Consider the following 14,133-nt stretch of genomic DNA (forward strand, 5'->3'; position numbering starts at 1 on the left):
TAAACTCATAATAAAAATAAGATAAATACCCACACATTCAGTAGACTCAAACTAAGTCATACAATCTCAATTTTAATCACTAAACTAAACAATTATATTAATTACATGAAATTGGACAGACATAGATTGTACATTGATTAGACCCAAGTTTTTTGTGAATAGAAAATTGCTTTATAGGTGTCATTTTGATACATTTAAAAGATTTGGAGATAAAGACATCAACTAACATAAACGCTGTAGCGAATTAGCCGCATTCTCAAAGTTAGATTCCATTTATTTGAATTTATATGAAAATTATATTCCTATTCCGATATCATTTTTTTTTTATTTAAATAATGGGCAAAGGCTATAAGTTTGTGTCACTATCCGCGTGCTTTTGCAAATAACGTTTTTGTATTGGGTACGAGGGAAGATGACCTTATCCCCACTAATTTAATATTATTACGTCCCTTTACAAATTAGGTTTTTTGCAATCAACCTCTCACCAAACTTTCATTTCTTTTTTTCCAATTAATTATTATTAAGATAAAGTTGTAAAGGTTAAAACTTAAAAGGTTTACGTGCAATATGACCCCATTCATGTGTAATGTGGTGGCAATTTTCATTTTAGTGCTTTTGTTGCGATTTTTATGTAAAGGTTATATTTTTAAATGAACGATGATCGATGCTCATATAGTTCGTTTCTTGAGGTTCAAATTGAGTTTGATTAAAGTTGTGGGGTCGTTAGTTAACTTCATATCGAAGTAAATATAGTTCTTTATTCTCTTGACGGGGTATGAATATTAGTTAATTGGTATTTTAATTAACTTTTGAAATTCTAATATCACTGAATATTTCTTATGGAAAAAATTAGAGCATTGATTAAACTTGAAAATAAATCAAATTACTCGATAATCGAGTAAAAATTGATTGATGAACGCTCTTCTAAACTTTATTTGATTGGACATAATAAACTAAATTTTGATACAAATTTTAGTCGATAACTTCGAATTTGAGTCAAATTTGAATTGGTTAATAATCAGATTAAATTTAAATAAAAATTCTTAAAATTCAAATAAATAATTTTGTATGGACAAAATTAATAAATTAATAATTAATAATTAACTAGATTGACAATCATGTTTTCATCGAAAATGATGTACTCATTAATTAAAATATTGTATGGACAAAACTAAAAAGACATGATTGCTAAAGCTCAACCGTACATTTCATTCAAGAACATAAAATTAAAAATAAATAAATAAATAAAAGTGGAGTGGAGGCTGATTATACCAAATTCAATGTCAAGAGTAGTTACCAAAAACCAAAAATTAAAGAATTAATTATTTAATTAGTTGAAATAATAATTAATTATGTTAATGATTGATTGTTTAAATTTTAATTGCCGACAAAGTATCTGGGGGGGGCAGATGTGATTTTCTGCTGTTATTATTATTAATAATAATAACATTCTGTAAGCATCAGAAAGTTTGACATTTGTTTTTTCCTTTAAATAAATAATTGAGGTTAGTAATACTTTTTCAGCCTTATTTTTAAAAATAATATTTTTCAAGTTGTTATGATATAATAGGTTCATCAAAACCAGTCATTATAACTGACTAATTTTTAGATTATTAATTATATTTACATCCTTATCTATGATTTATTTACACAAATCATCCATATTTTTTAGATAATTACATATACGCTCATAAAAACGTCAACATCGTTTATACAAATCACCACTAATTTTTCAAAAATTTCACACACCCTCCTCCCGGGAAAAAGTCAATATTATTACACAATCTATTCTACTTTTTTAATTATAAGGATGATTTATGCAATTATACATAAGGCATAAATATAATTATCACTATTTTATATTATTTGTCTTGTTCTTGTGAAAAACAAGTTATGAGTTTGAATTTCAGACAAAGTTAGAAAATCAATTTTGATTATTCTTAAAAAAAATAATTTATATTAAATTAATGTAATATAATTATTAATTTATCTTTTTTGTTTTAATATAAGGTTTCAAATTTTCTTTTTTAACCTTCAAAGTGCAGAACCCATAAAATGCTGGGATCATAATTGCATATGGGTTGGGCGGAATTTTGCTATGTTTTCACCCAATTTGTTTTGTGATTTTAGCCCAATCTTAGCCCAATGGAGCCCAATAGAGCCCAATCTTAGCCCAATACAGCCCAATACAGCCCATTTATATTGGGCCAAGTTGGAGGCAACTTTTGAAATTGGACTCTCATTTCTGCTTTATTATTTTCATAAGAATTATAAATTAAACTCTACACTGTATTGCATTCCTTCTATTTTGATTCAATAGACAGCTATTGTTGAAATATTTAAAAAAATATCATGAAAAAGTTATAATTTGTAAGTTCCATCATTTTGCATAAAAGCAATAGAACAATTATAGTAAATTGCATTTTGCACCTCAGAAACACTAGTTTTTCCCCTTTCCACTCATTAGGATATTTTATAATTTTATAGATTAATTACACTTAGACCCCGATTAAAAATATAAAATTATATATTTTTTTTAAAAAAATTAAAATTACATTTATATGATTTCAATAAATTATCCGTTTACACTTGGTCCCTTTCGTTAGGATTTTGATGACAACTACAAAAGTTAAGAAAAAAAAATTAAATAATTTTTTTATATTTATCTCTCAATTAATATTTTCGTGTGTCTTTTGTAGTTATAAGAAGATAAATATAATAATATATATAGAGGGAGGTTAATATCATTACAATTTTTTTTTCTTATAAGTTCAAAATTATTACATATGAATGTCAAATGAAGTGTAAATTAAAATTTTATGCTTTTTTTTTTGGCTAATATCAATATTTTTTATCCAATTCCTAACAGAAGGGGATTAGGTATAAACAATGAATTTTTGAAAGGGGTATAAGTGTAATTCTGAAATTTTTTGGATGAAAGTATAATATCACATTTTAAAAGGGGGCCTAAGTGTAATTCACCCTAATTTTATTAATGAAAAATGTCATGTTGGTCTAGGGAGAATGACTGCACTTAATATGTAATTGGTTCGACTCCACTAAACTTAATTTGAATACAAATTTTCATTACCAACAGAGATATAGTTAGTGAGGCAATAATCTACTATATATTTCGATCTAACCTCGTGAAATAATCATGTAATCATTCATAACATTACTAAAATCATTGTTTTAAAACTTTTTTGGGGTATTATATTTAAACCCCCTCTAAAAATCCAAAAGTACACATTCTTTTAAAGAAGTTTTAAGACTACACTTACACTCTTTTCGAAAATTCATTATTTACACCATACCCCCTTTCAATAGGGTTTGGACGAAAAAATGCAGTCATTAGCAAAAAAATTATATAATTTTCAAGTTTACCTCTCATTTAACATTCTTTTGTAATAATTTTATATACTTATAAGAAAAGAAAATATTATGATATTAACCTCACTCTCTCTATATATATTACATTTATCCCCTCATAAATACAAAAATATACATAAAAATAATAAATGAGGGATAAAATTAAAAATTTATATAAATTTTTTAGAATTAGCATTTTTCGTCCAAATCTTAATATAAGGGTGTTAGGTGTAAGCAATTTTTTTTGAAAAGAATTTAAATGTAATTTCAAAACTTTTTAGTATAATTAAAATAATTTTTGAATTATAATTACATAAAATTTCCTTGGATTGCAGTGAACACTTTTTAGTATAATACATAGTACAGATTCAGAGTTGTAACATTTTGGTAGAGCATTAACAATGAAAAATCAAACAAAGAATTCACAGAACTAATTACAAGTGAATTCTGTCTTCAACAACTGCAATTTCATTGACAACTGAGAGTTTCTTGAAACAAATAAAGTATCACTCACCTACATCCACTCCATTGAACCAAACTACTTACACGACCATCAATCTTTTCTGATGATCAAGAATGGAAAAAATAGCAAGCTAGTTGGCTATTTCAGGCCTGTACAGCGGAGGATCTTCTCCGAGCACAAGAGACCTTAAGATGGCTTCACACACTGCACTATCATAGACAAGCAAATGCCCTCCGTCCGGAACCTCATGGTACCGAATCCAAGGTAGCTTACTGGACACATACCGTTGTAACTGAAATGGGACAACCTTATCCTCGTAACCCTGCCAGATGTGGACCGTGCTTTCCTTTTGAGGGTATGGATTGGTTAGATCCATGGGATCAAAGTCCCACTTGCCGAAAGCTACAATGAAGTCTCGACGTAGGGAGTCGAATACACTTCGGTTCCTTATTTTGTTCTGCAGTGTAAAACAAGATTGTTGGCGGTAAGATTAATCAGTTGGAGGATTTCAATCTAGGCATAACAAAGACAAGACATACACACACAGACCGTTTTGTACTGAACTCGTGGGATGGAGAGTTACAAATTTCCAACAAAAAGTTGAATAGAGACAGACTACTGAGGGAGTGTTTGCAAACTTTTGTGCTTGTAGAGAAGTGATACGTGGTAGTAAAAGTTGGGAGTGTTTGTGAAGTACATCTCGAAAATGCAAAATTACCGAAAAGGGTGTTCGGTACTCTAATTATTTTTGGGAAAAAGATTAAGATATCATTAAGTCATAATAATATATAGACAGAGAGATGTGCACATATATTGCATATGTGAATAAGTCATGCCTATATATATGTATAAATAGAAATTGATGAACGATTGGTGTGGTGGGGGTGGTAGTGACAACCGCGGTGAAGGAAGTAGCGGCCATGGCAGGGTATTTTCGGAAGATGTTGATAGTAGTGGGGTTATAGTTGCCCAATTAAAATTCAACATACACAAAAAAGCTTATGCAGTTAACAGCAGCATGCGCCAGCCTTTAGCTTTTAAGTTAAAACAGCTTCTTTCTAGAACTTGAGAAGCAAAAGCTGGACAATCAAACATCCACTTGCAGCTTTTCTGTATTGAAAAACAGATAAGCTGTTTTAAGTTGAAATTGCAAATGCTATAGCAATAGCATTTCATGAACAGAAAAATAATACTAAAATTCTTGTTAATTAATACTTGCAGGTTGATTAGTAAATTTACCTGACTAAGCAACTGGTACCCTGGTGTGTTCTTCAGCACCTCCAAGTCTTTTCTACTGAAAAATGCTGGATTTCGGTCAAGAACGGTAGACGACGGGAACAATTTCTGAGTTAGCCACCAATACAACAATCTGGGAGTGTAACGTGCAACGAAAAGTGTCCATCGTGCAAGGCCCTTGCGATAGTCATCCTTGGTTAGATTGTTAGGAAGAGACGGCCATTTATAGTTTATATACGGAACCACAAGTGCAATGCCTGCTAGCCTAATAACACATAGTGAAACATGACAAGAATCAACATCATTTTGAAGCCTAGTAGCAAAATTAGCACAGTTATCTTGTATTTACCTATCTGGTATTCTTTTTAGGCAACTCCATACGGGGTAACATCCTAGCGACACTCCAAGCACGTAAAACTTGGACCCTAATTGCAGTTTATCAGCGAGTTCGTCAATGTCAGATGCTTCACTTTTCAATGATCTCTTTGGATTTGGATCACTTTCACCATATCCGGCTCGATCAAATAACAGAAGGTATATCTTCAACTCATCCAAAAGGTCCTAAAGGCTAAAACAATATTAGGGACATACCTATGTAACTTCTTGAAAAATACCATACATTTAGACAGAAGGAGAAACAACTCTGTTGCTGTTATATAATCAGTTGAAGCTTATTCAGACCTTGCAATAAATTGTTGGCAAGGATTTGCAATAATCACAAAAAGCCCAGTTGGAAATTAAGGTGAAATTCTTCAAAAATTCTGGTAAGTATTGTATTTTTCATTTTCCATCATATCCGGTTCGATCAATTAACAGAAGGGGTATCTTCAACTCATCCAAAAGGTCCCAAAGACAAGAACAATATTAGGGACATCATACAACATCTTGAAAATACATTACATTTATTTCATCCAAACAAGAAAAAGGGAAAAAATAGAAATACACTACATTTAGACAGAAGTAGAGATAAAGTTGTAGTTTCTGCTTTACAAAATGTAGAAGCTTATTCAGATCACACAACCATGTTTCTTTTGCAACAAACATAATCACACGAAAGCTATAAATTATGGTGGAAGTCCTCAAAATTCTAATAAATTCTTGTATTTCAATTTTCATTAGAGTATGGATTATTCACAACCAATTTTAAACTCCTAATACACCAAAAATTTAAACACACACACACAATCATAACTTGGAGAACTTTCTAACTAAATCCATCTATGGCTACTAAAATCTCTGGAAATCTTGCAAAAAGAATCAAGAAAAAATAAAATAAAGGGAGAGAAATGAATTTCAATTACTTGGGAAACCATAAGGTTCATTTCTTTGGAGCTGCCAAATCCATGAACAACAATAACTCTGTAATTGGACTTATTCTTGGGGACTCCTCTCTCTGTGTAAGCCAAGAATCTGCCATCACTCAGCCTGATCCTTGCTGTACCACAATCTTCTACATCAATGCTCAAAGATTTACCATTTTCAGCCGGAGGAGGAGGAGCTGGCTGTGTGGGCTGCTTCTCCAACCCCAGACAACCCATCATCAAAACAACCATTTTCTTGAAAACCATTTCTGCCCCCAACAGAAATTATTCAACAAAAAAAAAAGAGAATCTTGAAATAAAACAATAAATAGTAAAACTTTATTTCAAATTGGGATTTTTCATTTTGAGCTCACCTGCGCTGTTTGCTGTGATGTTGGTTGGAGTCTGTCTTTATACAGATCCTTCAATCTCTAACAAGATGAGATTATCATGTAGCCCTTCTGCTATGCTTTTACCTCTGCTTTGACTTGTAAAAATGATGGCTGAGATGTTTAAAAATTGATCTATCTTGGAAAAGTTTAAGTATAGCTCAACCTAATAATTGAACTTTGTGCAGTTTGAATATCTTTTGCAGGGATTTAGGCATTGTGGGATCAATCTCTCAGCTTCAAGCAATGGTGCACAGGGGTTTATTTGTAAATGCAAGACACCTCTGTCTCTTTCTTTATGTTTTATTATTATATATTGTTCTATCATGTTTTGGTACTTTATCCATTTTCATTTCATTTTAAGTCCGGTATTTGTGTGCTTCCGTTAGCCCAAAAACAGCTACAAAACACGCTTAGAATGTTTGTCAATGTTTTTTAAAAAAATATAATTTAATGTGTTTTAATTTATCTTCATGTATCTTATATTAATATAAAATACAAAATCATATATATTAAATAATCTAAAAAAACTCACATGTGTTTACATCTTTCTTTCTTTTCGTCACAAAAATAAATAATTTTTTTTAATAATATATCCATTTAATTAATATATTAATATAATTAAGCATAATAATAAATTCATGAGCTTTTAGAAAAATAGATAATAATAAAATAATTATTATTGTGATTTCATAATCTTTTACTAAATCCAGTTGCATGACTAAGGTTAAATGTAATGTTGGAATTAAGTTTATTTGTTACTATAAATACATAATTGCATTTACACCCTTGGTTTACAATCTATTTATACAAATCATTCATATCTTTTGTGTAATTATACAAACTAAATCCAACAACCAAAAAATATGAGTAGTTTGAATGATTTTGACGTTCCTGAAGGATGTATGTGATAAATTGTCAAAAAAGCAGTGCTAATTCGTGTGAATCATATTTATGTTTTTGATGGGCATATGTGTAACTTTTTAAAAAATAATGATGGTTTATGTAAATAAACTATAAGTTAGGAGGTGTAGACTTAATTATTCCTAATATAAATAAATCTTAGGGTTCCCAATACCACCAGTCTTCATAAAAATTTGTATTTTTTTCGATCTATAAACTCGACTTATCGATCACTATAAGAAAAAAGAATTATCCCCTACATCATAATAAATATGGTTTAAAAATTATCATGAGTTAATACATCAATTACGATTAAACAAATCGATGTAAAGCTTTAAATTTTGACCTGTATGTGCCATAATTTTACATGTAATTAATATATTTACTGTAATTCTTAACTATATCCAAAGCATTTTGTTATGATTAATGTTTACTCTTCGTATATTGAAATATTGATGGATGGTCGTTGAGAAGTTGTGGTTGATTACTTCCACGATGTTCTTTCTTTTCTTGAAATAAGGTAATAATTTCATTAGTTTATTTGATATTTTTCTTAAAAGAATGAAAAATACTCTTATTTTTGGGAGAAGTGTGTATATATATATATAATCATCTTATACTAGGTGCCAATATTAAATATAAATTTTATGGTTTAGGAAATAGAGTCTTCCAAGCAATAATTAAATACTTAAAATTGTGTGTGTTCCATGTTACTTGTAACACTGTCACACTCTTTGTCAAGTTTAATGTTTAGTTTGGATAAAGGCATATCCACCTTGGAATATTGCATTTGGTTTATGCCTCTCACTCCAAGAATATTCGCAACCCCCCATTTTTCCTTCACAAATTAATTTTCCTAAACTATTATTTTTAATTTTAAATTTATTCTTTTTTATTTTTACAACCCCCCCCCCCCTAAATGATACGAGTTTGGATTTTTCAATTTACGGAGTATTTGGATGAGTTTATAGTTTTTCTGAAAAAAAACTCGTAAGATATCATAACATATGTTAACTTTAAAAAAACCGGCAGTATGACGTTTGTAAGTTCCACAATGTTATTTTTTTTCCCCTAACATTTCAAGAATTTATTTTTAAAATAAGATATAATAATTTATAAAAAATCTAAAAATATTTTAAAAGGCATACGAGTTTATGAAATATTTAAATAAATTCAGGCGGACATACTTATCACGGAGCTCGACCCATATTTGACGGGCTAAAATGGGCCAGCCCATATGGATCCTTTCTCCATGCTAGCCCACTGTTGGGCTGGATCCATATTGATATTAGGTGTTTGTAATTGGGCCACATATGGAAGCTTGAAAACATTTGATCCACAAATCAATTTACATTTTTCCTTATGAAATAGTGAAATATATTATATATCATGATATTTATTCAATAAAAAAATTAATGTAGTAGATGAGCAATCATGTTTTTAAATTTTAAGGAGAATTGCTAACAGAAAACTACCAACCAGATTGTGCACATCAACTTTAACATCTTCCTATGTTGTCTCTACATAATTAACTTTTTTTTTTTTTTAAACTTATGTTCCTATTTATCAAATTAGAAAGACATTACATAGTCACAAATTAATCAAATGACTATTATTATTAATATTATATATAATTTAAAGGTGCAAATATGAATGAATCGATTACATGCGTACAACTAATCCAGCCTAATAATTACCTCCTCTCCAAATATATATATATAAAATTAATTAATGAATTTTTTGAAACCTAGGCGTCAAATTTTCTTTCACTAGCAATAATAAAAGTAATAAGGAGTTTGAAGATAGGGAAGAATCTAATTACAACATTACATGCAGGAATAAAATTAAAGTAATTACACCAAATTAAATATTATATCTGCTTAATTAATAAGAATGTTGAAAGGGATTCCCTATAGTTTTCATTATCTTGTCTCATATAGTGGAGCAAATGTAATTTGTCTTTCTGGAAGAAGGAAGGGGTGTCTACGTACGTACCTATATATATTCACTTTCATTTCAAACAATTAATTATAGGGAAAAACTGCTACATAACATAAAATTAATGACATAATATCAGGTGGTATTGCAACATTGGTTGATGGGTAGACCCTAATTGGACCTCTAGATTGTAACTTTTTTAATTTGAGTAGTAATACCCCTTTGCAGCATATATACTTTGTTAGTTTTGGTAATGGAAACCCTCTTTCTCTCTCCCTCTCTCATACACAAATTTATGTTTTCTTGGTTCTACATATTAGTATAATTTATTGATCAGTAAAGATTATCATTGTTGGGGCACATATACATGTATTAATTGTTGTTTACGTTGGTTCAAAACTTTGAAGACGAGGTGAACCTAGCAAAATGCTATTCTAAAAACTTAAATGATAAAATTACTAGCAAAAATTAGCAAATAAGAACAGTAACTCCAACTTTAAAAGGTCAGGTGAGATGTTCATACGCTTCTTTGGCAAGAAAAATGACTGAAATCATGAAAATTGAAAGAATGCAGAATCAAAATGTTAATTTAAAAAATTAAAGAAGGAAAACTCAAATAAATAGATTAACATATAAATAGATAGAGATATGAATGGTGGGGGGGAGTGTGGGGTGAGAAGAGTATGCAGAAAGAGAGGAAGAGGGGTTTCTATTTATAGGAAGAAAGGGTCCTCCAAAGAGGTAGTTGAGAGTGAGGTAATTTATTCTTGAAAAGACCTGATCATGTAGATGAAGTAACTAGCTTAGCTCCCCTCCTACCATTGGAATTTAACATATAGTTCAAACAATGTGGAGGTCTAACTTTATATATGCTTACTCTCTCTCTCTCTCTCACTTCTTTTATTCTCACCACATATAGTAATGTCAATAATACTTTGAGCAGAAGTTCCCCAAAACCCCTCCGAATTTTCTCCTTTTTATACCTTAAATACCAAAGTCTATAGCTACTCCTCTTTTTAGCTCATCACCTGCAGATATATGTCCCAAACAGTATCTGCAAATTCCCCTTTTCTTTACTTACAATAAAATAAAGGAATTACTCATCAAAGATGAATATCCTCCCATATAAATGGTGGAAAATGCCTCTCTCTCTCTCTCTCTCTGTGTGTGTGTGTGTGTAGAGAGATAGAAGTAGCTAGCATGTCAAATCATCTTTTGCAACTAGTATTTCTTGCTTTTTTCTTTTTTCCAAAAAATTTCAAATGAAATCCTTTTCTCTTATTCTCGAAAGCCCATTATTTTAATTGAAGTCCACTGAGTCTGCAATGATCAGCTTCTTCCTCTTCAGGAGCTTGCTGCCACTATAAATATATGGGGTTTGCTATTCCATTCTCAGCAAAAATACCATCATATTTAGACAAAGTTCTCAAATATTATAAATCCTCTCTCTCTCTCTCTCTATATATATATATATATATATTCTCTCTCTAAAACATAACTATTCCTCTTGATCATATTAGATATATGGCAAAAATGTCATCGGACCCCCTTGTGATCGGTAGGGTGGTCGGAGACGTTGTCGATCATTTCTCCTCCACCGTCAAAATGTCAGTCACTTACAACTCCAACAAGCATGTCTACAATGGCCATGAGCTCTTCCCTTCCACAGTCACCTCTAAACCTAGGGTTGAGGTCCATGGTGGTGATATGAGATCATTTTTCACCCTGGTAACAATAATTTTACTAATGATTTTTTACACACCCCACTACTTCTTTCTTCTAATTTCTGCTGATATTTTTTTGGGAGTTTGTGTAAATTAAAGTAGTACGTGCAAATATTTCGTGGGTTTTCAGTAATAATTTCCTCGTTTATATATATGTTTGATCAGATCATGACAGACCCTGATGTTCCTGGTCCTAGTGATCCATATCTGAGGGAGCACCTGCACTGGTATGCTTTCATTTTTAACTGCTTAAGACCTGATTGATTTAATAAACTAGTATTCTTCAAAAAACTAGAGTTTTGGAATGATCAACACCCTTTTCTCATCCAAGAGGGTAATCAACCACAACACACTTTTTAGGGTTTTTTCTTTTAGTTTTTTTAAAAAATTATGGTAGAAACCGTTATTGAAATAGTCTATTGGAGGGGTCGATCATATATATATATATATATGTATGTGTTGGGTGGACTATAAAATTGAAGAGAAATTAATTTTAGAAAAAGGAGATTAAAACGTAATTCTAAATGCAAACAAATTTAAATACTATTGCATTACAATTTTAAGATTTCTCTGCAAAAAACTAAGCTCCTAGGAAAGTTCGTTCACTTTAAGGTACAAGATGTATTATAAAATTTTTTTGGTGATAATACATGAGATTCGTAAGTTTAGAGTGATGGTCTACACTACATGTGATGTAAGGTCCACAAATCCCGCATCATATGTGTCAGACGCACTACGAAAAACCCTTGTTTCATCCTATGAAAAAAGTAGGTTTCATCGAGTCACTTCCAACTAAATCTCTGTCCAAGTGATGATCCATGAAAATGTTGTTTGTCGTGTCGACTATCCTTCATTTCATTATTCCTATGGAAAATTACCCTTTAAAAATATACTCTTGCCTGGTTCCACGTCTTCTATTTCAACATCGTATTATCTGATTGTTGAATAGTGATAATTTGACTGTCGAAATTACATAAAGCACAATATTAAAATAGAATAACTAAATCTGTATCGGATTCTCAATTGTTTACCCTAGTTAAAAAAATATTGCTTATATATGTGGCTTGACAAATGTACTTATAATTAATTAATCACATAAACATTTGACAAACAATGAGCCCTCTTTCAAAAACACCTGACAAGTGCAGTTAACTAATGAATTACGTTGTTTTTTATTTTACATATATGTACTAAATCTACTGACAAACATAAGTTGATTTGACGAACTCACAGGATAGTCACAGATATCCCTGGCACCACAGATTCCTCATTCGGTATGAATAAAGATCATATATACTCCATTTAATTAATATCTTATTTAAATCTTTGTTTTCACATTAATTAATTAATTTTCTTGTTTACATGTAATTATCAATGTACTGCAGGAAAAGAAGTAGTGAGCTACGAGATGCCGAGGCCAAACATAGGAATACACAGGTTTGCATTTGTGCTGTTCAAGCAGAAGAAGAGACAATTAGGATGCGTGAGGGCACCAGCTTGTAGGGATGGATTCAATACCAGGAATTTTGCCCAGGAAAATGAGTTAGGTCTCCCTGTTGCTGCTGTTTACTTCAATTGCCAGAGAGAGACTGCTGCTAGAAGGCGCTAGCTCATCATCATCATCATCATCGTCATATATCCCGACAACTCCTATAACTATATATATATATTCATACCTATACGTATGCATCTGTATGTCTCTATGTATGTAGATGTGCATTTTCCTAGTACTACTACAACTAATGTACGTCTTGGATCCTACGTACAAAAATAAGTGATACCAATGTGTGGGTGGGGTGGGTTCTTTCCTAGTATGTACGTAATGACTAGAGACTCCCCACACTTAGATATAATTGGTACCTTCCAAATAAAACTTAGTTATTTTCTGCATATATGCTTAATCCGTAGTTGTACTTGTACTGTGTAATATATTTATGATATATATATATATATATATATAGTCGTGTAATGAAAGAAATTAAATTGCGGCTTGTACGTAATGTAATTCTTAGTTAATTAATTATATATTGTATTTTGGGCATGTACGTACGTACTTTTGTGAAGGTTTCGACTTTCCATACTTTTCTTTAATATATTTTAATTCTGTCTTATAATATGCAACACAAATAATTATAAATTGAACCAAATAAAAAATAATTATTGAACTTTTTCATGATTTTTAGTTTTTGCAATTAATGGTATACATACATAATTAATCAAACTAAACTGAAAATATATTGTTGAATATATTTTGTACATCGATCTTACATAATTAAGCATAAATTAGGGATATATATATACATATATATACATGATTCATGAAATCAGAAACATACACAAAAATTTACGTGCATGCTTGACACAAATTGAAACTTAATTTATTACTAATGAGAAGAAGGACAAAGAAAATGCTTTTTCTGATCGCCGCGTTTCAGGACTTAAAACATATATAAACAATATATCAACAATAACACTAATTACCCCACCAATTATGGACTATTTTGCCCCTACAAAAGACAGGAATCACCAAACAAGCTAAGTATGTATCTATCGCTTAGGGGAGACCCCCATGACTTAGGGCTCAAGATTTCATTGTACAGATGTTGGGTTCAAAATTCATTAGCAACGTGTGTGAGTAAGTGCATGTGTGGATTAAAAGAAAAACAAAAAAGAAAGCTGGGTCTGTATCTTTTCAATCAACCCGGCTCTACTTGACCAACCAAGAAAAATTATTTGACATGTACTACGAAATTAATAGTACTGGAAGCTCTAGCTTCTCAACCCTACCTCATTTAACTCGTGCTGACTTA

General features: G+C 30.8%; 2 protein-coding genes across 2 annotated transcripts; one reads left to right on the plus strand and one right to left on the minus strand.

Moving 5' to 3' along the window:
* Positions 1-3,814: 3,814 nt before the first annotated feature.
* On the minus strand, positions 3,815-7,021 carry LOC105170010 (uncharacterized). The gene is made up of 5 exons (XM_011090581.3): positions 6,744-7,021; positions 6,370-6,638; positions 5,418-5,629; positions 5,072-5,333; positions 3,815-4,289 (listed from the first exon to the last, which is right to left on the minus strand). The coding sequence occupies exons 2-5, from the start codon at positions 6,634-6,636 to the stop codon at positions 3,963-3,965; spliced, it is 1,068 nt and encodes a 355-aa protein (XP_011088883.1). The 5' UTR covers positions 6,637-6,638; positions 6,744-7,021; the 3' UTR covers positions 3,815-3,962.
* A 3,952-nt stretch (positions 7,022-10,973) lies between these two features.
* On the plus strand, positions 10,974-13,318 carry ATC (centroradiali). Its single transcript, XM_011090579.3, has 4 exons — positions 10,974-11,327; positions 11,489-11,550; positions 12,557-12,597; positions 12,709-13,318. The coding sequence occupies exons 1-4, from the start codon at positions 11,124-11,126 to the stop codon at positions 12,930-12,932; spliced, it is 531 nt and encodes a 176-aa protein (XP_011088881.1). The 5' UTR covers positions 10,974-11,123; the 3' UTR covers positions 12,933-13,318.
* Positions 13,319-14,133: the final 815 nt, after the last annotated feature.

The sequence above is a fragment of the Sesamum indicum genome, linkage group LG9 (assembly GCF_026168435.1).
Source record: "Sesamum indicum cultivar Baizhima isolate 11 linkage group LG9, ASM2616843v1, whole genome shotgun sequence".
Classification (NCBI taxonomy): Eukaryota; Viridiplantae; Streptophyta; class Magnoliopsida; order Lamiales; family Pedaliaceae; genus Sesamum; species Sesamum indicum.